This window comes from Schistocerca americana, chromosome 2 (genome assembly GCF_021461395.2).
Source record: "Schistocerca americana isolate TAMUIC-IGC-003095 chromosome 2, iqSchAmer2.1, whole genome shotgun sequence".
Taxonomy (NCBI): domain Eukaryota; kingdom Metazoa; phylum Arthropoda; class Insecta; order Orthoptera; family Acrididae; genus Schistocerca; species Schistocerca americana.
Window position 1 is genome coordinate 243,279,693 of NC_060120.1, and position 25,323 is coordinate 243,305,015.

At 40.7% G+C, this 25,323-nt stretch overlaps 1 protein-coding gene across 1 annotated transcript in view; it reads right to left on the reverse strand.

Annotated features, from left to right (window-relative positions):
- Positions 1-19,832: 19,832 nt before the first annotated feature.
- The window catches only part of LOC124593920 (neurogenic locus notch homolog protein 1-like), a 73,113-nt gene continuing 67,622 nt past the window's right edge, over positions 19,833-25,323 (reverse strand). Inside the window, exon 3 of the mRNA XM_047132270.1 lies at positions 19,833-19,886. Coding sequence (XP_046988226.1) covers positions 19,833-19,886 — 54 coding nt within the window. The remainder of the gene's footprint in view (positions 19,887-25,323) is intronic.

The window sequence follows — 25,323 nt, forward strand, 5'->3', positions numbered from 1 at the left end:
AGGGTAAACTATAGGGAAAGGCAGGTATATATACAATATGCACAAGAATCAAGAGAGACCAATAAGAATATCAAACCAAGAATGAAGGGCATGATTACAAATGGGTAAGACAGGAATGTAGTCTTTCACCCATGTTGCTCGAGGTGAAAGAATATCAATGTTAAGATTTGCTGATGACATCACTATCCTCAGTGAAAGTGAAATAGAATTACAGGATCTGTTGCATGGAATGAAAAGACTAATGAGAGCAGAATATGGATAGAGAGTAAACTGAAAAAAGACAAAAGTGACAAGAAGTAGCAGAAATGAGAACAGTGAGAAACTTGACATCAGAATTGGAGATCACAAAGTAGACGAAGTCAAGGAATTCTGATACCTAGACAGCAAAATGATGGATAGAGCAAGAATGACATAAAAAGCAGACTGGCAGAGTAAATATGGGCATTCCTAGCCAAGACAAGTTGGCTGGCACCAAACATGGGTCTTAATTTGAGGAAGAAAATTCTGAACTGTGGGAAAACTGGAACAGAAGAGAACAGAAGCATTTAAGATGTGATACTACAGAAGACTGTTGAAAATTAGGTGACTGATACGATAAAGAGTGAGGAGGTTCTCCCGAGAATTGACAAGGAAAGGAATATGGAAAATGCTGACGAGAAGGAACAGGATGAGAGGACATCTGTTAAGACATCATGGAATAACTTCCATGGTACTAGAGGAAGCTGTAGAGGATAAAAACTTAAGATGAAGACAAAGATTGGGGGTATATTTAGCAAATAATTGAGGGGTAGGTTGCAAGTGCTATTCTGAGGTGAAAGGATTAGCAGGGGACAGGAATTCATGGTGGACTGCATCAAAAAAATTGACTGCAAATCACATCTTGGGGAAGTTCAGCTTCTTTTATTCATGTCTGTACATCAAAATTTGATTGCCTCAGTTAGTGCTCATTGTTTTTAATACAGAGCTACCAGTTATCTAGGAGAAAAAAAACTGGATTCATTCTCTGATACTGTCTTCCATAAAACATATTTCCTATATTTCTATTTCTGCACAAAAATTCCCTTCACTTCTTCTCATTTCTCTGTAATAATTCTCCACATTAGCACATTTTTCCCTTCACAACTGCAAACGAGGTAAGGGGCCACATAAAACAAGTCCCCTTGACATGAGATACATATCTAGCTCCTCACATTTTAAGCCCAGCAACATCGGACATTTAATAGGTACCTCACATTTGTCCACAGAACCATTTATTTTTAAATCCACTAATCAGTAATGTCGATTTTTTATTCCTTTTAACAGGACATCACTATAACAATTAACTGCTATTGCACACCTGACTTCCAGAATCAATTAATGATTTTGTTGTTTGTGCAGGGGTTAAAATCTTAATAAGTTGAATAATTACAGTGTTCTTGTTCAACACATTTAATTGCTCTAATAAACCGTCATATTCTTTATTTCAACTTCTGTTCTTACAACTCATGTTGTTTTAGTATCACCCGCTGCTTCTCCCCAAAAATTTTGCATCTATAGCATGGAGGGCTGCATCAAATCAGTCTCTGGACTGAAGACCACAACAGACTTGCTGGAATTTTTTGCCCTTTTCCTGCTCATTTTCAGACTCTCTGCTTTGTATTCACTCAGACCAAGTCCTTCTTCTCTTCCTCTGCCTAGTATCTTCAGTTTGCTACACCCAAAATGATATCTGTCACATTTGTGATTCCTTTCAGCAATACAGGAAATAGCTTTCTTCTTTCCACCTGTATTGAAGACACTGCTTTGCATGTTCGGCAATCTTTTTCTGTGCCACCGCATTTCTAGTAGTCTTACTCATTCCACCATTCCTATATCCTCACCTATTAAGTGGCTATGTATCTCACATTTGATCAGTGGACATATTACCTGCTGTTCTTCTACTGTCACTTCGACATCACTATTACCATCCTTGTTTAGTGACTGGTGGCTGCACACTTTGACTGGAGTCCCTACAGCTGCCCATTATATCACATTTTGTTCATCATCCTGCATGACTACCAACTGGTTTCTTTTGATTTCTCTTTCTCATGATGCACAATGCACTCTCTTTCAATCAGAACCTTTTACAGCTGCTTACAGTATCTATGGGATGGTTATTTCTAAAAATTAAAGTTGTTTAGTGCTCCCATACTAAATGTATTCTCTAAAAAGGGTTCTATGTGTTTCTGCACCATCTGATGCACTTTCTGTACTTCTTATTCCACTTCAGCCACTTGTAACTGCTGCTTCAGTCTGCTGTTTCTGGTTTTCCGTAGTTTCCATTTCCTTCTCTTTAAACATTTTCTCCATACTTACCAACTGCTCTTCAGTTGTTGTTGTTGTTGTTGTGATCTTCAGTCCAGAGACTGGTTTGATGCAGCTCTCCATGCTACTCTATCCTGTGCAAGCTTCTTGGATCTGTTTCCAGCATCTCGAAAGCTACATTCCCTGGAAAAGTGCATGCATGCATGTGGGCACAATCCTCCTGCCTTCCGCTGGCTGTACCTGACAAAGGCATTGGTACTATTTCCAATGCTTTGAGTTGATTGCTGTTTCTGGGTCACGCGTGAGTGTATTACTGCTTACGATATCAAGTCAGTAGTTCGAACATTTAATATAGGTTGTGAAAACATGTGCTGTTATTGTGGTCTTTAGTCCAGCGACTGGTTTGATGCAGCTTTCCATGCTACTCTATCCCGTGCAACCTCCTTCATCTCCCAGTACCTACTGAAACCTACATCCTTCTGAATTTGCTTAGCATATTCATCTCTTGGTCTCCCTCTATGATTTTTACCCTCCATGCTGCCCTTCAATACTAAATTGGTGATCCCTTGATGCCTCAGAATATGTCCTACCAACTGATCCCTTCTTCTCGTCAAGTTGTGCCACAAATTTCCCTTCTCCCCAATTCAATTCAATACCTCCTCATTACTTATGTGATCTACCCATCTAATCTTCAGCATTCTTCTGTAGCACCATATTTCGAAAGCTTCTATTCTCTTCTTGTCCAAACTATTTATCATCCATGCTTCATTTCCATACAAATACTTTCAGAAACTACTTCTTGACACTTAAATCTATACTCAATGTTAACAAATTTCTCTTCTTCAGAACTGCTTTCCTTGTCATTGCCAGTCTACATTTCATATCCTCTCTACTTTGACCATCATCAGTTATTTTGCTCCCCAAACAGCAAGACTCATCTACTACTTTAAGTGTCTCATTTACTAATTTAATTCCCTCAGCATCACCCAAATTAATTTGACTACATTCCATTATCCTCATTTTCTTTTGTTGATGTTCATCTTATATCCTCCTTTCGAGATACTGTCCATTCCGTTCAACTGCTCTTCCAGGTCCTTTGCCGTCTCTGACAGAATTAAAATGTCATCGGCGAACCTCAAAGTTTTCATTGCTTCTCCATGGATTTTAATTCCTGCTCCAAATTTTTCTTTTGTTTCCTTTATTGCTTGCTCAATATACAGATTGAATAACATTGGGGACAGGCTACAACCCTGTCTCACTCCCTTCCCAACCACTGCTTCCCTTTCATGCCCTTCGATTCTTATAACTGCCATCTGGTTTCTGTACAAATTGTAAATAGCCTTTCGCTCCCTGTATTTTACCCCTGCCTCATTTAGAATTTGAAAAATAATATTCCAGTCAACATTGTCAAAAGCTTTCTCTAAGTCTACAAATGCTAGAAATGTAAGTTTGTCTTCTCTTAATCTATCTTCTAAGATAAGTCATAGGGTCAGTATTGCCTCACGTGTTCCAACATTTCTACGGACTCCAAACTGGTCTTCCCCGACATCGGCTTCTACCAGTTTTTCCATTTGTCTGCAAAGAATTTGCATTAGTATTTTCCTGTCATGACTTATTAAACTGATAGTTCGGTAATTTACACATCTGTCAACACCTGCTTTCTTTGGGATTGGAATCATTATATTCTTCTTGAAATCTGAGGATACTTAGCCTGTCTCATTCATCTTGCTCACCAGATAATAGAGTTTTGTCAGGACTGGCTCTCCCAAGGATGTCAGTAGTTCTAATGGAATGTTGTCTACTCCCGTGGCCTTTTTTCGACTTAGGTCTTTGAGTGCTCTGTGAAACTTTCATGCAGTATCATTTCTCCCATTTCATCTTCATCTACATCCTCTTCCATTTCCATAATATTGTCCTCAAGTACATCACCCTTGTATAGACCCTCTATATACTCCTCCCACCTTTCTGCTTTCCCTTCTTTGCTTAGAACTGGGTTTCCATCTGAGCTCTTGATATTCATACAAGTGGTTCTCTTTTTCTCCAAAGGTCTCTTTAATTTTCCTGTAGGCAGTATCTATCTTACCCCTAGTGAGATATGCTTCTACATCCTTAAATTTAGCTTAGCCATTTTGCACTTCCTGTTGATCTCATTTTTGAGACGTTTGGATTCCTTTCTGCCTGCTTCATTTACTGCATTTTTACATTTTCTCCTTTCATCAATTAAATTCAATATATCTTCTGTTAACCAAGGATTTCTACTAGCCCTTGTATTTTTACCTAATTGATCCTCTGCTGTCTTCATTATTTCATCCCTCAAAGCTACCCATTCTTCTTCTACTGTATTTCTTTCCCCCATTCCTTCTGTCTGCTTCACATCTCCTGTGCAGCAAGCTATGTAAATTTAAGTATTAACTATGTTTTTCGTACTTGTCACTTCTTTTTCTGTGTGTTTTTGCTTTTAGGAAGCTTTAATTTTCGAGTACTAGTAATAGTGTTCCATTGATTTCGTGTTTGTTTTGAAGAGACAGTTAGTGCTTATTTTTATTGTTTCCAACAAGAAGTGTCTAGTAACCACAGTCTAGTCAGCTATCAGCCGCCTTTAGTGAATTAGCAGTCTAATTAAAAGTTGATTACTTAACTCTCTACAGTAAATTGTTGATTTCTTAGGATGGATAGGATGTGTGACTACTGTGTATGGACACAGGAGGAACTGGCCACTGTTCGTGATCAGTGGAATGTGCTGACGGCCACGGTCAGTCGTCTTCAGGCTGCTGCCTTGGATTGTAGTGGTAGTGGGGAGTCTGATGCATCACATGGTACACTCCAGGTGTTACATGCTTCACCCATGGTCCCTGCTGTCGAGACATCTTCGCGGGTACTGGGCTTGGTTGGGCCACCCTCTCCCCAAGGGGAGCGGCTGGTTCAACGGTGTTCGCGTAGCATGAGGCGGAGGGTCAATGTGGAGGCTGCCTGTGAGTGGACACATGGCCGTTCCTTCAGCAAGGTCCGAGGGGGCCCACAGGGGGAGAGGTTTATTAGTGATTGGGATCTCCAATTTAGGTGGGCTGTGGAGCCCCTTAGAGAAGTAGCGGAAAGGTCAGGAAAAAAGGCCACTGTTCACTCTGTCTGCTTGCAGGGTGGTCTCATCCAAGATGTGGAGGAGGCCCTGCCAGTGGCGATAGAGAGCACTGGGTGCACCCGACTGCAAATTGTTGCTCATGTCAGCACTGATGACTCCTGACGTCTGGGTTCAGAGGTCATCCTCAGTTCATACAGGCGATTGGCGGAGTTGGTGAAGGCGGAAACCGTTGCTCACGGGGTGGAATCTGAGTTAACTGTTTGTAGGCTCGTTCCCAGAACTGAACGCAGTCCTCTGGTTTGGGGCAGAGTGGAAGGCTTAAGCCAGAGGCTCAGACAATTCTGCAGAGATCTGGAGTGCAAATTTCACAACCTCCACTATCGGGTGGAGAAATGCAGGGTCCCCCTGAATAGGTCAGGTGTGCACTACATGCAGGAAGCAGCTACAAGGGTAGTGGAGTATGTGGAGTGCACATGTGGGTTTTTTAGGTTAGAGAATTCCCTCCCTAGGCCCGACAAGACACCTCCTGAGACACAACAAGGTAGCAGTAGGCAAAACGCAACAGGGAATGACAATATTAATGTGGTAATAGTAAACTACAGGAGCATCAATAGAAAGGTACCAGAACTGCTCTCATTAATAAACGGTCACAATGCCCACATAGTACTAGGGACAAAAGTTGGCTGAAACCAGATGTAAACAGTAATGGATTTCTAAACTCAGATTGGAAGTATACCACAGAGACAGGCTGGACAGTGAAGTGGGAGGTGTGTTTATAGCGATAAAAAGTGCAATAGCATCAAAGGAAATTGACGGAGATCTGAGATGTGAAATAATTTGGGTGAAAGTCACGGTTAAAGCAGGATCAAACATGGTAATTGGATGTCTCTATAGGCCCCCTGGCTCAGCAGATGTTGTGGCAGAACTCCTGAAGGAAAATTTGGAAAATATTTCGAGTAGATTTCCCAACCATGTTATAGTTTTGGGTGGAGATTTTAATTAACGAGGTATAGACTGGGAGACTCAAATGTTTATAATGGGTTGCAGGGACAAAGAATCCAGTGAAATTTTTTTAAGTGCATTATCTGAAAACTACCTTGAGCAGTTAAACAGAGAACAGACTTGTGGTGATAACATATTAGACCTTCTGGTGACAAACAGACCACAACTTTTTAAAAAAGTTAACGCAGAACAGGGAATCAGCAATCAAAAAGCGGTTACAGCATCGTTGATTTCAGCTGTAAATAGAAATATTTAAAAAAAGTAGGAAGGTTTTTCTGTTAGCAAAAGTGACAAAAAGCAGATTTCAGAGTACTTGATGGCTCAACACAAAAGTTTTATCTCAAGTACAGATAGTGTTCAGGATCAGCGGACAAAGTTCAAAACCATCGTACAATATGCATTACATGAGTCTGTGCCAAGCAAGATCTTAAGAGATGGAAAAGAGCCACCGTGGTACAACAACCAAGTTAGAAAACAGCTAAGGAAGCAATGGGAACTTCACAGCAAACATAAACATAGCCGAAGCCTTGCAGACAAACAAAAATTACATGAAGCTAAATGAAGTGTGTGGAGGGCTATGTGAGAAGCGTTCAACGAATTTGAAAGCAAAATTCTATGAACTGACTTGTCAGAAAATCCTAAGAAATTTTGGTCTGATGGCAAAGCGGTAGGTGGATCAAAACAAAATGTCCAGACACTCTGTGACCAAAATGGTACTGAAACAGAGGATGACAGACTAAAGGCCGAAATATTAAATGTCTGTTTCCAAAGCTGTTTCACAGAGGAAGACTGCACTGTAGCTCCTTCTCTAGAATGTCGCACAGATGACAAAATGGTAGATATCGAAATAGATGACAGAGAGATAGAGAAACAATTAAAATCACTCAAGAGAGGAAACGCTGCTGGACCTGATGGGATACCAGGTTGATTTTACACAGAGTACACATGAACCATGGACCTTGCCATTGGTGGGGAGGCTTGCGTGCCTCAGCAATACAGATGGCCATACCATAGGTGCAACCACAACGGAGGGGTATCTGTTGAGAGGCCAGACAAACGTGTCATTCCTGAAGAGGGGCAGCAGACTTCTAAGTAGTTGCAGGGGCAACAGTCTGGATGATTGACTGATTTGGCCTTGTAACACTAACCAAAACAGCCTTGCTGTGCTGGTACTGTGATTGGCTGAAAGCAATGGGGAAACTACAGCCATAATTTTTCCTGAGGGCATGCAGCTTTACTGTATGATTAAATGATGATGGCATCCTCTTGGGTAAAATATTCCGGAGGTAAAATAGTCCCCCATTCGGATCTCTGGGCAGCGGCTACTCAAGAGGACGTCGTTATCAGGAGAAAGAAAACTGGCGTTCTATGGATAGGAGTGTGGAATGTCAGATCCCTTAATCTGGTAGGTAAGTTAGAAAATTTAGAAAGGGATATGGATGGGTTAAAGCTAGACATAGTGGGAATTAGTGAAGTTTGGTGGCAGGAGGAACAAGACTTTTGGTCAGGTGGATACAGGGTTATAAATACAAAATCAAATAGGGGTAATGCAGGAGTAGGTTTAATAATGAATTAAAAAATGGGAGTGTGGGTAAGCTGCTATAAACAGCATAGTGAACACATTATTGTAGCCATACCTACTACAGTAGTACAAGTTTATATGCCAACTAACTCTGCAGATGATGAAGAAATTGATGAAACGTATGATGAGATAAAAGAAATTATTCAGGTATTGAAGGCAGACTAAAATTTAATAGTCAAGGGTGACTGGAATTTGATAGTAGGAAAAGAGAGAGAAGGAAACATAGTAGGTGAATATGGATTGGGGGTAAGAAATGAAAGAGGAAGCCACCTGGTAGAATTTTGCACAGAGCATAACTTAATCATAGCCAACACTTGGTTCAAGAATCATGAAAGAAGGTTGTATACATGGAAGAGGGCTCGAGATACGGAAAGGTTTCAGATAGATTATATAATGGTAAGACAGAGATTTAGGAACCAAGTTTTAAATTGTAAGACATTTCCAGGGGCAGATGTGGACTCTGACCACAATCTACTGGTAATGAATTGTAGAGTAAAACTGGAGAAACTGCAAAAAGGTGGGAATTTAAAGAGGTAGGGCCGGGATAAACTGACTAAACCAGGGGTTGTACAGAGTTTCAGGGTGAGTGTAAGGGAACAGTTGATAGCGATGGGGGAAAGAAATACAGTAGCAGAAGAATGGGTAGCTTTGAGGGATGAAGTAGTGAAGACAGCAGAGGGTCAAGTAGGTAAAAAGACGAGGGCTAGTAGAAATCCTTGGGTAACAGAACAAATATTGAATTTAACTGATGATAGGAGAAAATATAAAAGTGCAGTAAATGAGGCATGCAAAGAGGAATACAAACGTCTCAAAAATGGAAGGAAGTGCAAAATGGCTAAGCAGGGATGGCTAGATGACAAATGTAAGGATGTAGAGGCTTATCTCACTAGCGGTAAGATAGATACTGCCTACAGGAAAATTAAAGAGACCTTTGGAGAAAAGAGAATCACTTACATGAATATCAAGAGCTCAGATGGAAACCCAGTTCTAAGCAAAAAAGGGAAAGCGGAAAGGTGGAAGGAGTATATAGAGGGTCTATACAAGGGCGATGTACTTGAGGACAATATTATGGAAATGGAAGAGGATGTAGATGAAGATGAAATGGGAGATATGGTACTGCGTGAAGAGTGTGACATAGCACTGAAAGACCTAAGTCGAAACAAGGCTCCAGGAGTAGACAACATTCCATTAGAACTACTGACAGCCTTGGGAGAGCCAATCCTGACAAAACTCTGCCATCTGGTGAGCAAGATGTATGAAACAAGCGAAATACACTCAGACTTCAAGAAGAATATAATAATTTCGATCCCAAAGAAAGCAGGTGAAAATTACTGAACTATCAGTTTAATAAGTCACAGCTGCAAAATACTAACACGAATTTTTTACAGACGAATGAAAAAACTGGAAGAAGCTGATCTCAGGGAAGATCAGTTTGGATTCCGTAGAAATATTGGAACACATGAGGCAATACTGACCTTACAACTTATCTTAGAAGAAAGATTAAGGAAGGACAAACCTATGTTCCTAGCATTTGTAGACTTAGAGAAAGCTTTTGACAATGTTGCCTGGAATACTCTCTTTCAAATTCTAAAGGTGGCAGGGGTAAAATACAGGGAGCAAAAGGCTGTTTACAATTTGTACAGAAACCAGATGGCAGTTATAAGAGTCAAGGGGCATGAAAGGGAAGCAGTGGTTGGGAAGGGAGTGAGACAGGGTTGTAGCCTATCCCCAATGTTATTCAATCCGTATATTGAGCATGCAGTAAAGGAAACAAAAGAAAAATTTGGAGTAGGTATTATAACCCATGGAGAAGAAATAAAAACTTTGACGTTCATCGAGGACATTGTAATTCTGTCAGAGACAGCAAAGGACTTGGAATAGCAGTTGAACAGAATTGACAATGTCTTGAAAGGAGGATATAAGATGAACATCAACAAAAGCAAAACAAGGATAATGGAATGTAGTCAAATTAAGTCGGGTGATGCTGAGGAAATTAGATTAGGAAATGAGACACTTAAAGTTGTAAAGGAGTTATGCTATTTGGGTAGGAAAATAACTGATGATGGTCAAAGTAGAGAGGATATAAAATGTAGACTGGCAATGTCAAGAAAAGCATTTCTGAAGCAGAGAAAAGCGTTTCTGAAGAAGAGAGATTTGTTAACATTGAGTATAGATTTAAGTGTCGGGAAGTCGTTTCTGAAAGTATTTGTATGGAGTGTAGCCATGTATGGAAGTGAAACATGGATGATAAATAGTTTGGACAAGAAGAGAATAGAAGCTTTCGAAATGTGGTGCTACAGAAGAATGCTGAAGATTAGATGTGCTGAACTATAGACCTAGATCATTAATGTCGATCAGTTGTAGAATTTTGGAACACATATTATGTTCGAGTATAATGACTTTTCTGGAGACTAAAAAGCTGCTCTGTAGGAATCAGCATGGGTTTCGAAAAAGACGATCATGTGAAACCCAACTCATGTTATTCGTCCACAAGACTCAGAGGGCCATAGACACGGGTTCCCAGGTAGATGCCGTGTTTCTTAACTTCTGCAAGGTGTTTAATACAGTTCCTCACAGACGTTTAATGAACAAAGTAAGAGCATATGGACCATCAGACCAATTGTGTGATTGGATTGAAGAGTCCATAGATAACAGAACGCAGCATGTCATTCCCAATGGAGAGAAGTCTTCCAAAGTAAGAGTGATTTCAAGTGTGCTGCAGTGGAGTGACGCAGGACTGTTGCTATTCACAATATATATAAATGATCTTGTGGATAACACTGGAAGTTCACTGAGGCTTTTTGCAGATGAAGCTGTAGTATATCGAGAGATTGTAAAAATGGAAAATTGTACTGAAATGCAGGAGGATCTGCAACAAATTGACGCATGGCGCAGGGAATGGCAATTGAATCTCAATTTTTGAGTGGTACTTAAGATAGGGAAATAAATTAGTGAAATGAATGTGAAGTGAAGTAGAAATTAGAAAATAAATGAAAAACTTAGTTTAGTTTAGAAGAATTACACACTGACAAACAGCGGACAGAGCAGCACTGGCAACGGCCTGCTCTTGCAAGTCAGCACATTGAGGAGAAGCCATCGCCCTCCCCACATAAGCAGAAGCTGTCGATTCAGCCGGCAGGGGATCGCCCGACCGGCTCACATGTTTCTCAATTGTCACATGTGATCAGCGGCACTCGCCTACATTCTAAGAGACAATGACCGAGATTAAGAAGATTCTTCGAGAAGCTTTTCAATGTGACAGAAGAGGCAATGACCGTGAAGTTGCTCACCTCTAGTGAACTGAAGTAAATAAATACGCGAGACGCAGTGGGCCCGACAGTAGTAGTTTTCAGTTCAGTTTCGGTCCTGAAGACCGTTATGCAGGAAGAGACTACATTGTACTCAGAAGCACCAAGTGTGCCGCTGTAATGGAATAGCAAGCAGCAGCCTCACCACCAGAAGACAGAAGTCAGAAGGTATTTGAAGACTGATTGTTACGTACCCGGGTGACTTGTGAGGACGGGAAGGAGACGGCCTCACATCAGCAGTCACCTGTGAGCTGGGATGAAGATCTGACAGCTGAAGACTGGCAAGCTAGAGTCCGTTGTTCGAGTCTGGGACACTGGCCTTACCCCGCCGCGCCGCTCCGCTGGCCGACACACAACACGGACAGACTCGGCCGCTTAGGGAAGAGAAACACTGGGACGTCACATCCAAGGTATCACCATCCGTTTCACAACTTTGTTCTCAATAATTAAACGGGCCATATCATGATGCACATCTCCAGTCAACTGGGCAAAATGGCGACACGAGATACACACCTCCAGGCGTAATCAGATGCCGCCGCTCACGCAGCACGAAGGCTTCTCAAACGACACAGCTGCTGCTCTCCCAGCCAGAACAATCCAGTAAGAAAACCGTTGTACAAATCTTCAATAAAAGTTATCTTATGTAAAAATGCTGTTTCATTCTACCTCATACCCGAGCCAAGGAAGAACCCAACCTGCCCACATGTGTTTAAGAGAGAAAAAATAATTTATTTAGTGTTTTTCACCCTGACATAATGCTTTAGAATCAAATGTCCTTTGCAGTAATGCTCATTCTGGCAATTGACTAGCATCAAAAGAGAAAACCCAGTTACACAATGTAAACAAGTGTAAGGTGCTGCGAATACATAGAAAGAAGATCCTTTATCATTTAGCTACAATACAGCAGGTCAGCAACTGGAAGCAGCTAATTCCATAAATTATCTGGGAATAGGCATTAGGAGTGATTTAAAATGGAATGACAATAGAAAATTAATGATCGGTAAAGCAGATGCCAGACTGAGATTCATTGGAAGAATCCTAAGGAAATGCAGTCCGAAAACAAAGGATGTAGGTTACAGTACACTTGTTCATCCATTGCTTGAATACTGCTCACTGGTGTGGGATCCATACCTGATAGGGTTGATAGAAGAGATAGAGAAGATCCAACAGAGAGCACCGTGCTTCATTACAGGATCATTTAGTAATTGCGAAAGCATTACAGAGATGATAGATAAACTCCAGTGGAAGACTCTGCAAGAGATATGCTCAGTACGGGCTTTGTTGAAGTTTCGAGAATATACCTTCACCGAGGAGTCAAGCAGTATACTGCTCCCTCCTACGTATATCTCGCAAAGAGACGAATTGGATAAAATCGGAGAGATCAGAGCCCACACAGAGGCATACTGGCAATCCTTCTTTCCATGAACAATACGATACTGGAATTGAAGGGAGAACTGATAGAGGTAATCAAGGTACCATCCACCACACACCGTCAGGTGGCTTGCAGATTATGGATGTAGATGTAGATGTAGAATCGTTCCTTAATGCTCTCCCTGAAACTCTCTACAACCTCTGGTTCTGTCAGGTTATCCAGGTCCCATCTCCTTAAATTCACCTCTTTTTGCAATTTCTTCAGTTTTAATGTACAGTTCATAGCCAATAGATTGTGGTCAGAGTCCACATCTGCCCCTGGATATGTCTTACAATTTAAAACCTGGTTCCTAAATCTCTGTCTTACCATTATATAATCTATCTGAAACCTTCCAGTATCTCCAGGACTCTTCCATGTATACAGCCTTCTTTCATGATTCTTGAACCAAGTGTTACCTATGGTTAAGTTATGCTCTGTGCAAAATTCTAGCACATGGCTTTCTCTTTCATTCCTTCTCTTCCTTTACCAACTATCAAATTCCAGTCACCCATGACTATTAAATTTTCATCTCCCTTCACTATATGAATAATTTCTTTTATCTCATCATACATTTCATCAATCTCTTTATCATCTGCAGAGCTAGTTGGCATATAAACTTGTACTACGGTGGTAGGCGTGGGCTTCATGTCTATCTTGGCCACAATAATGCGTTCACTATGCTGTTTGTAGTAGCTTACCTACACTCCTATTTTTTTATTCATTATTAAACCTACTCCTGCATTACCCCTATTTGATTTTGTATTTATAACCCTGTATTCACCTGAACAGAAGTCTTGTTCCTCCTGCCACCGAGCTTCACTAATTCCCACTATACCTAACTTTAATCTGTCCATTTCCCTTTTTAAATTTTCTAACCTACCTGCCAGATTAAGGGATCTGACATTCCTCGCTCTGATCCATAGAACGCCAGTTTTCTTTCTCCTGATAAAGACGTTCTCCTGAGTAGTCCCCACCCAGAGATCCGAATGGGGGACTATTTTACCTCCGGAATAGTTTACCCAAGAGGACGCCATCATCATTAAACCATACAGTAAAGCTGCATGCCCTCAGGAAAAATTACGGCTGTAGTTTCCCCTTGCTTTCAGCTGATCACAGTACCAGCACAAAAAGGCCGTTTTGGTTAGTATAACAAGGCCAGATCAGTCTATCATCCAGACTGTTGCCCCTGCAACTTCTTCAATATTTTGACTTATTTTTCTTAATTATAATATCAAATCTTTTTTTATGCCCCTCATTTCTTTTATTTATTCTCACATTACAACCTGAACGCTTCCCTCATTTGATTGAATTCTATACTATTTCCTAACCTTCTCTTTGGTGTTTTGGCATATGTTACATAGCCAATTTCTGCTCTTGCTCTACATTTTCCCATCACACTGCTATGGGTGTGGTTACATTTCTCTCCACTCTGTTAAATGGTCTATATTAATCTTTCCTAGTCCAACAATTTTTTTTATTTACTTTCTTACTTGCACAAATTTATGACTGAAATATTATGTCGCACAAAGTAATTGTTGTGACTCTATTACATCAGCCCATCAGATTTTTTCACCAATTTTACACACTTTATGCCTACTGCAGAAAATCTAAATACTTGCCTACAGTAGTGATTCTAACTACTTGTCTGCAGCAGTGATTTTTAATTTTCACCTACAGCACCTCTGACACTTCCTCAGTCTTTGTGCTGCTGATGACTGCTTCATACTCCAACATGGCAGTTGGTTGATGCATATCTGTATGTCATGTGGTCTGTCCTCTTCTTCTTCCTTGTAGTGGTTAGTTTCTACGATTTTAAACAGTTCTAGTAGCCATCATATTTCACAAACAGCCCTGCCCTTTCTCCAGAAGTTTCTGGTAGTTGATATTACTTTCACATCTTTGCTGAAGTTGTGTCTGAAGATTTGGAGCAATTCATTCATTTGTCACACTTGTAGGTCATTATATCTGAAGATTTATATAGGTTGGTCCTGTCATGCAGGAACATATGTAAGTCCCCTCCCAACTTTCACTACAAAAAGTTTGGTTAATTTTGCTATCAAATTTATCTGGCACCTGACTTAGATTTATGACATCACTGGATTGGGGGAAATAAGCAAGCACTGAGAAGTGTATGCAGTATTAGTTTTCCTTCCAAGCAAAGGCTGAGACAACACAGCCTAGCAAAATACGTCTTCAGCAGTTAACAATGAGACTGCAACATACATTTATATAAACTTAAATGTTTAAATATTGTTTCAAAAATTGGTCAGATTATGTAACACTATGAAAGGGTTAAGTATTGTGAAGCTCAACACTGTTTGCTAACTAGTCCCTTTAAAAAATCCACCTTTTGTAAAATTTTGAGAGGTGCATAATATTAAAGTGAGAACACTCTAGTTTTGGAATTAGCTGCATTTTGTCACAAAAAAGGTGGCTGAGCTTTTCCATGAAACTACTCTTTTACTTTTTGAATTATTTCACTTTTTTTAAAATTTCAGAAAAACAGAATATTAAAGTTACGGAGTTCTACCTTCGTATGTGCATGGTTTTCAACAAGCTACTTCTTCTACTTTTTGAAATAGAGCAGAAACATGATGTATCATGATCCAATATACTGTGGACTTGGATATAATGTGGTATAAAGTAAGTCCGCAAAAATAAAATATCACTTATGAGTGATTTTTGTACTCTCAGCATATTTTATATAGTCTGTGTGTATCCTTTCTGCAATATAATTTACTACTGCAGCCTCCAAACTCTCTTCACAATAACGAAAATAGATGGACATAATTAAGCTCAACTTTTGGTTTGTCTTATCAACATACCAGGAGTGTTGTTGGACAGAAGCTTTGAATACACATCTCACAATTAACACTGTGACACAGTGATTATGCAACAATGCTTTGTAATCATTGAAATGAGCACATCCATCATGTGGATCACAGATTGTTCATTCACTGTATAGCTTTTTGTGTGCTTGTTATGATGTTACAGAAACAGAAAGCATGTTCTGTGAATGATAATCTAAAAATCATTGATCATGCGAAGAATCATGAAACTAAAGCAAGTTTATCACCTGAATGTGGTGTCCCAGAAGGAACAATTAGGAAATGAGTGAAAGAAGATGTGGGAAATGAGGTACTAGCTGTGTGATAGCAGTATAGTGACACAACATAGAGATACGATTTCCACACTTTTTATAGTAAGCACATATACATAACACATGTAAACATTACAAGACATTACAAGAGTACAGAGCCCCCCCCCCCCCCCCCTCCCAAGTGTGGAGCACATGAGGAGAGGCTTCTTTGGGCCATTATCTGTCTGATGTGATATGGGCAGCTGTGTGACAGTGGATGCAGTGGAAGATACGTCACAGTCAGCAAAGTGTGCTGGGGCAAAGGTACACCCAAAGCATGAGATTAGCAATGCAATTAATGGATTGTGGATGGTGGCATTAGCAGATAAGGAAGTAGTTTTGGCAGTGTCTTTAATTTTTCTAGATTCGGAGGCAGCATGTGAAGAGGGAGGCACGTTGGTGGCATAGGCTTGCATTGTTGTGTTCACAGGAGGTGTTGCAAGGCCAGTAGTAGTGTAAGCTGGGACACAGATGGTGAATGTACTGTCTGCTGAAAAATGGGAGGTGAGTCATGCCATGTCAACTTATGGTCGAACAGGAGTGGTGTACACAGAACTATATGTGGCAGTGCTTGCATCCAACTGCTTGTCCATGTAGGTAGCAGTAATCACGAGGTCAGTGTCGCATTACACGATGGATATGCCATCAGGCAGAAAAGCAGGGAGATTTACACGCTCTTGGAAATTGACTAATGGGTGCATAGGAGGTGTCGGTGTGGGGAGTGTGTGTAGTGGCAGGTCCACTACAGTACACACTGGTTCAAGCCGGCTCATTGACACTGTTTTATTTTTCCAGAAAATACTATATCAAAAATGTTTGTATTGTGTTTCAACACCTGGTATAGTCCTGTAAGTGGCAGTTGTAGGGTTGGCTTCACTGTGTCTGTATGTAGCATCACAGGAGAACATGAGACTAGGTCTTCATGAATAAAAATTTGTTGTGTCTTGTAATGGGAGGGGGTGACACATGGATGTTTTGAATATGTGAGCGTATGCGCGTGACTGTGTCTGGTAAGTCCTGGTCTGTGGGAATCGTTTCATGTACTATGAATTCAGTGGGTTGAGCAAGGAGCTCACTGTATAGTATTTTGGTGAGCGATGCATCAAGGTCATCTTTATGTGCTTTGTGAAGGCCCAGGAGAACCCATGGAGGGGCCTCCACCCATGATTCTGAGTGGCACATAAGAACAGCTTTCATCGTCCAATGCCACCGTTCCACGAGGCCATTGGATTGAGGGTGGTAGGCAACTGCATGGAGCTGGTAGCATCTGCATTGGTGGCATAAGTCATTGAACAGTTGAGATTCAAACTGCAGACCCAGGTCTGATGTTTAGAGTCTGGGCAGCCGAATCTGGCAATCCAACCATTGATGGTAGGTTTTGCTACTGTCTCTGCTGATAATAATAGGCGTGGCCTCCATCTATCATGTCGCATGATCTATCTTTGACAGAAAGTAACGGCACCATCTGATTTGGGGAGTGGCCCTACAAGGTCTATGTGGACGTGCTGGACCTACCCATTTGGAATCAGTAATTTACCAAAGAGGATCTTTGTATGGTGGCCAGTTTTTGCCTGCTGGCACAGAATGCAAGTCCTGGTCCACATGGCACAATCATTTTTAATGTTATTCCAGACAAACTGTACTATGATGAGGCATACCGGGGGGGATATGCCCTGATGTGCGAGGTTGGGGAGGGGGGGGGGGGGGGGGAGGTCAGAAATTGTCTTACGATGTGGCTCTGATATTACTAGTCAGATACATCCATTCAAAACGTCATACCAAACTTATTTCGTCACACTGGGTAATGTGCACTGCTGTAATTGGAATCCGGCATCTAGTTTGTTAAATCAGTATAGATCAGAATCTGTCACTTGTGCATCTGCGATTCTATCAAAGTCCATCTGGATGGACGTAACTGTGATCTGCTACAATATTATCAGCACTTTTAATGTATCATACATCGGTAGGTGGTGGAATTTCCTTGGTGCAGAATCTGCCGATAGATTGCAAATGCATCTGCCAATGGGTGATGATATGTATATATGGTAAGAGGTCTCCTCTCAACATCATTTTGAAAGAGAATTCTTTCTGAGTATCGGTAAGTTTGCATGAGAGCAACCTGAGCGGCTGAGTGATTCCATCAGTCTCTCGCTGTAAAACAGCCCTGATCACACGATCGCTAGCATCAGATGTGATAGTTATATGTGCATTGTGTGATGGTTGGCTGAGGGTCGTGGTGTGTAACAGGTGTTCTTTTATTTTGTTGAAGGAAGCTTGCATTTGTGGTGTCCAATCGAGACATCATTTACCAGATCTGTTCTTGCTATGCAGTTCTTGGGTGAGTGGTATCAAAGTTTCAGTGGCATGTGGCAGTTAGTTCCTGTAGAAATTTGTGATCCCCAGAAGCCTACACAGCTCTTGGTGGTAGGAGGAGGTGTATCTGGTCAGTTTTTTCAGGAGTAGGATGAACCCCAGATATGCTGATGTGGTTTCTGAGAAAGAACACATGGGGTTGCTGAAGCTGGCATTTATCATGACCACATGAGAGGCCAGCTTATCAAAGATATGCAGGTAGTTCTTGTGGTGTTTCTCATTTTGCAAAAAGATTGTGATTTCACCTAGATAGGCATAACAAAAAGTCAAACTGAACTGTAAGCTATCAGTAAATCTTTTCCATATCTGTGCTGTGTTTTTTAGTCCAAATACTATGTAGAGTTTAGCCTTGGACCCAGAACCACTGCCTGATGGCCTAACTATGCCAGTTCGCAAAAGTTCGTCCACTGCAGCTTTGGCCACTTTAAGTTTGTGGGGAGTTAGAAGACAGGGGCAATGACAGACAGGGGGCCTGGTGTGGTTGTGGCACAGATTGTATATGGTCTAAGGGGGGAGCCAGAGCGATTCTGGGAAGCAGGATGTGCCATGATTCACCATTGTTGTTAATGTCACACAGCTTTTCTCAAGAGTGCACTCAAGTGGGGGTTGTGATGTTTCACTAACCTGAGAAGTGTCCATAGTAGTAGCACCATAGCAGTGATCAGTGTCAAGATGACAAAGGTCATCAACTTCTCATCATCCCCAATGACACCCCTGGCTGACATCAAACACTCTCTGAGGGTAAACCACATTGTGGAAGAATCTGCATGGAAAAATTGTTATTTCGGATAGTGGTGGATGGTATGATGGCTGTCAGTGGTTTGATTGTAAGGCAACATCATGAGATGGACGTGGTATGGTGTTGTAGACTTAGGAAGCATGGGAGCATCAGTGTGCAAGACAGGCATGAAATGTGAGATGACATAGGGTGGCACGTGATGAGGCAGGAACATATTGCAGCATGGGTGGTGCCAGCATCATGCGGCCATGTATCTAGAACTCAGGTGGCTGTTGGAAGAATGGCCAAACATGTGACTAATGTTACAGGGCCAACACACTAGGACTGACATCAGCAATGTCAGATGTCTGAGATGGCAGAAAAAGCATTTGAGCGTGTGCATGATGTCCTGGCATTGCAAAGAAGGAAGGTATAGTCCATTTATTATCCAGCGGCACTGTCTGTGTCTCTTGGAGTGGCCCAGTTGAAATGGGTGTGATGTCACTCGAACCAGGAGGCAGCAGTATCTGACCTTGCTTAGTTGAGGTCATGAAAATGTGTTCTTGGAGGCCATGGTTGGTTTTGGTGCTGGGTGCAAGTGATGCAGATGTGAAGCATGGTGCTGGACCAAAAGTGAGTCAGTAGTAATGCTCAGTGTGGCTGGGATATGAGCGACATCACAGTCTGTCATGGAACTCGCGTTTAGTCAAAACGGTTGAAATAGGATTTGGTTAAACAGAATGCACAGGTACTGAAAGGTGATGTAAACCTTGATCCCTTGGTCCATTGGCAGATGGATGACAAAACAGAATGGGGTACTGGCAGTGTGATAGCAGAATAGTGACACAGCATAGCGATAAGATTCCCTCACTAGTTATTAGTAAGCACATACACACAACACGTGTAAGCGTTACGAACCTACAGGGCATACTAACTCCTATCGCCTTGTAGGGCAGCGATCCTCATATACAGAGTCAGAGATGTTACGCCACTACAAAGAGAATAAACTTTGAAGTTTTATAAACACAGTTGAAAGTGTGGTTAGAGGGACCCCCCCTTGGGCGAAACGATAAAATACCTGACGGCTTACCAGAGAGGACATTATCATCGTTGATAAAGAACGTCCGTCCTCAGAGACCAAAAACAGGAAAAGTTAACGTAATATTGGTAAACTGCAGGAGTATCCAGGGCAAGGTTCCTGAATTAGTATCTCTTATTGAAGGAAATAGTGTGCATATAGTATTAGGAACGGAAAGTTGGTTAAAACCGGAAGTGAACAGTAACGAAATCCTAGACACAGAATGGAATATATACCGCAAGGATAGGATAAACGCCAATGGTGGAGGAGTATTTATAGCAGTAAAGAATTCAATAATATCCAGTGAAGTTATTAGCGAATGCGAATGTGAAATAATCCGGGTTAAGTTAAGTATCAAAGGTGGGTCAGATATGATAGTCGGATGCTTCTATAGACCACCTGCATCAGCAACCGTAGTAGTTGAGCGCCTCAGAGAGAACCTGCAGAACGTCGTGAAGAAGTTTCGTGATCATACTATTGTAATAGGGGGAGACTTCAATCTACCAGGTATAGAATGGGATAGTCACACAATCAGAACTGGAGCCAGGGACAGAGACTCTTGTGACATTATCCTGACTGCCTTGTCCGAGAATTACTTCGAGCAGATAGTTAGAGAACCAACTCGTGAAGCTAACGTTTTAGACCTCATAGCAACAAATAGACCGGAACTTTTCGACTCCGTGAATGTAGAAGAGGGTATCAGTGATCATAAGTCAGTGGTTGCATAAATGACTACAAGTGTAATAAGAAATGCCAAGAAAGGAAGGAAAATATATTTGCTTAACAAGAGTGATAGGGCACAAATCGCAGAATATCTGAGTGACCACCATCAAACATTCATTTCTGAGGAAGAGGATGTGGAACAAAAATGGAAAAAATTCAGAAACATCGTCCAGTACGCCTTAGATAAGTTCGTACCGACTAAGGTCCAAAGCGAGGGGAAAGATCCACCGTGGTATAACAATCATGTACGAAAGGTACTACGGAAACAAAGAAAGCTTCATCATAGGTTTAAGAGTAGTCAAATCATAGCTGATAAGGAAAAGCTGAACGAAGCAAAAAAGAGCGTAAAGAGAGCAATGAGAGAAGCATTCAACGAATGCGAACATAAAACATTGGCAAACAATCTAAACAAGAACCCTAAAAAGTTTTGGTCATATGTAAAATCGGTAAGCGGATCTAAATCCCCTATTCAGTCACTCGTACCACGATGGCACCGAAACAGAGGACGACCGAAGAAAGGCAGAAATACTGAATTCAGTGTTCCGAAACTGTTCACTGCGGAAAATCGTAACACGGTCCCTGACTTCAGCCGTCGCACGGACGCCAAAATGGAAAATATTGAAATAAACGATATCGGAATTGAAAAACAACTGCTATCACTTAGTAGCGGAAAAGCATCCGGACCAGACGAGATACCCTTAAGATTCTACAGTGATTATGCTAAAGAACTTGCCCCCTTTCTATCAGCAATTTATCGTAGATCGCTGGAAGAACGTAAAGTACCTAGCGACTGGAAGAAAGCGCAGGTCGTTCCCATTTTCAAGAAGGGTCATAAATCAGATGCGAATAATTATAGGCCTATTTCGCTTACGTCAATCTGTTGTAGAATAATGGAACATGTTTTGTGTTCTCGTATTATGACGTTCTTAGATAATACAAATCTCCTTCATCATAACCAACATGGATTCCGCAAACAGAGATCATGTGAAACTCAGCTCGCCCTATTTGCCCAAGAAATTCACAGTGCCGTAGACACTGGCGAGCAGATTGATGCCGTATTCCTGGACTTCAGGAAGGCATTTGATACGGTTCCGCACTTACGTTTAGTGAAAAAAATACGAGCTTACGGAATATCGGACCAGGTTTGTGATTGGATTCAGGATTTCCTAGAAGAAAGAACACAACATGTCATTCTTAACGGTTCAAAATCTGCAGATGTAGAGGTAATTTCGGGAGTACCGCAGGGAAGCGTGATAGGACCTTTATTGTTTACAATATACATAAATGACTTAGTTGACAACATCGGTAGCTCCATGAGGCTATTTGCAGATGACACGGTTGTCTACAAGAAAGTAGCAACATCAGAAGACTCGTACGTACTCCAGGAGGACCTGCAGAGGATTAATGCATGGTGCGACAGCTGGCAGCTTTCCCTAAACGTAGATAAATGTAATATAATGCGCATACATAGGGGCAGAAATCCATTCCAGTACGATTATGCCATAGGTGGTAAATCATTGGAAGCGGTAATGACCGTAAAATACTTAGGAGTTACTATCCGGAGCGATCTGAAGTGGAATGATCACATAAAACAAATAGTGGGAAAAGCAGGCGCCAGGTTGAGATTCATAGGAAGAATTCTAAGAAAATGTGACTCATCGACGAAAGAATTAGCTTACAAAACGCTTGTTCATCCGATTCTTGAGTATTGCTCATCAGTATGGGACCCTTACCAGGTTGGATTAATAGAAGAGATAGACATGATCCAGCGAAAAGCAGCGCGATTCGTCATGGGGACATTTAGTCAGCGCGAGAGTGTTACGGAGATGCTGAACAAGCTCCAGTGGCAGACACTTCAAGAAAGGCGTTACGCAATACGGAGAGGTTTATTATCGAAATTACGAGAGAGCACATTCCGGGAAGAGATGGGCAACATATTACTACCGCCCACATATATCTCGCGTAATGATCACAACGAAAAGATCCGAGAAATTAGAGCAAATACGGAGACTTACAAGCAGTCGTTCTTCCCACGCACAATTCGTGAATGGAACAGGGAAGGGGGGATCAGATAGTGGTACAATAAGTACCCTCCGCCACACACTGTAAGGTGGCTCGCGGAGTATAGATGTAGATGTAGAAGTGGTGTGAGAATGGATAAACAGAGGACTAAAGTAACAAAAAACAGTGAACTTGACAAGTGCATTTATAGGTGATTTTTAATAAAGAGAAGTGAAGGATGTCACTTTCCAAGCCAATTATTACAGCCGAAGCTGAAAAATTTCCTTTTGATTTCCATGGCAACACAGATTTTATAGCTTCCAACGGACAGTTTTTCAAGGTGGAAACGTCGCCAGGGAGTTTGCCAAATAACCATTGAAGGAGAAGCTAGGTCTTGTGACAGTAAATCTGCTTCACAGTTTCCTGAAATTCTACACAAATTGGTAGTAGATGAACTTTTAAATGATCATCAAGTGTATAACTGTGATGAAATTACTCTTTATTATAGATTGCTTCCAACTAGAACTTTCGATACAAAAAAAGTCAGGTAGTAAGATGGGTTTGAAAATGAATAAAGACAGAGTAACAAATAAGTAAACATGTCATCATTACAATTCACTAACAGGCATTCAAAGAATGCTTGGATAGTATGAGACTTTTTTACCAATTGGTTTCAACTGGAGTTTGTTCCATCAATGAGAAAGCACCTACATTCACTTAAGCTGAGAGAAGAAGCTCTAATAAACCTTGATCAATCTCCAGCTCATGCATATGCTGATGTGTTGCAATCAGGGACGGAAAAATAAAAACTTTGTATTTGCCAAAACATATGACAGCATTAATCCAGCTGCTGGATCATGGCAACATATGAGCATTTAAGGTTCATTAATGCCATGAATTGCTTTTTTCAGCAGTAAATTCAGAAGAGGAAATGGAAAAGTTTTTGAAATCTGTTAATCTTAAGTGCGTTGTGTATTCAGTAGGCCTGGCATGGCTAAGCATCAGTTCGAACACTATTAGGAATTACTGAAATAAGTGTTTCATTGAGGAAAATGCAACAGATTAACACTTTAGCGGCATTTAGTCTGCATGTGATATTCTACAGTGCAATAGTGATTTTGAAGCCTTCAACCACTGGGTAGTGATTCACAATCAAAAACTGATTTCAGAGTTCACAAATGATAAGGACATATTGAGTCTGCTGGAAATGAGAATAATGAAGCAATCTAGGATGTGAATGATGAAGTTGAAGAAGAAAGTATAGATAATGTTCCCATTACATGCAAAATATTGGATAATATAAATAAAGTCATTATATGGATGGAGCAACAAAGAGAACCAAACCAAAGTGAGTTGTTGCACCTGATGTGCATAAAACATTACATACTTAAGAAACTTTGTAAGTGATCAACCATATAAAGCTAACTGACTACTTTAAAGTAATAGAATAATGACATGTTGTAGCCTGCAGGCAGTATTGTAAATTATCACGCTGTATTTGATAGTGAGCTATATATACTGTATAGAAACTCATGATATTGTATGGTTGATGTTTGAAAGAAGTTTATCTAATTGCTGTGTCCTATTTGGCAAGTTTCTGAAATGTTTTAACATTTTTTTTTTTTTTTTTTTTTTTTTTTTTAAATTTAGATACAGTATAGCACAGTATGTATAATATTGCATTACGTGTTCTTCCTAACTTTCTATGTGCAGTTTGTCACTACATGTCTTACTTCCAATGTACCACAGGAACTCTATAATGCCATAGTAAATCATGACCCCAACAACTGCATTATATCAGGCTTCTACTGTATTAAGAAACAAACAGTTTTTGGACCTAAATTTTGTAAAACAATTTAGATTATCCTACCTTTTTTATTAATCTATGACGCCAAGATGACTGCACTATATTTATTAGATATAATAATGAAACTGCACCAAGTTTCAAGATAATGTGATTTTACAAAAGTACACAAATGAAAACAGACAGTTTAGTGGCCACTATCTGCCCTCAGTTCCACTTGAAAAATTCTGGAATTCAAAATTTAATATTTATTGGGGTGAGCATTTTATAGAACATAAATAAAGTACAGACTGACAGAGAAAAATTGGGATCACTAACAATGAGATAAATATGGGTGTTGACTGGACACTGCTGCCAAAGCTGGTAGAGATTTTGGAGCAAGTGCTTCCTTTGGCATCCATATCAAACATATAAAAGAATGAGGCATATTAATCTAAAAAGTTGTTGTATCATTGTCAGTCATTTGGAAAAGTGCTACATTCTGCCATGGCCAGAGTTATGGGACAGCAACAAGGACTACAGCCACGGGGCCTCCACAAGAGGGAAGCCCCCACAACCCACAAATTTTATAATGCTATCAAATAATATGCAAAATTATATTTGGGGAAAAAACTCAGTTTATTTGGCCTACAGCACAGCATTAATACTATAGCTATTTGATTGATTTTTATACTAGTATGGAATTTGTTCCAATAACTTTTTCATTTTATAGTTTAACAACCACAAATCATATGAGATGGGATCAGATCAGGTGAAAAACAATTTATCTGTGGTTCTCTAACTACTTTACTCTGTAAATCTTTATTATTCCAAGCAGCCCTG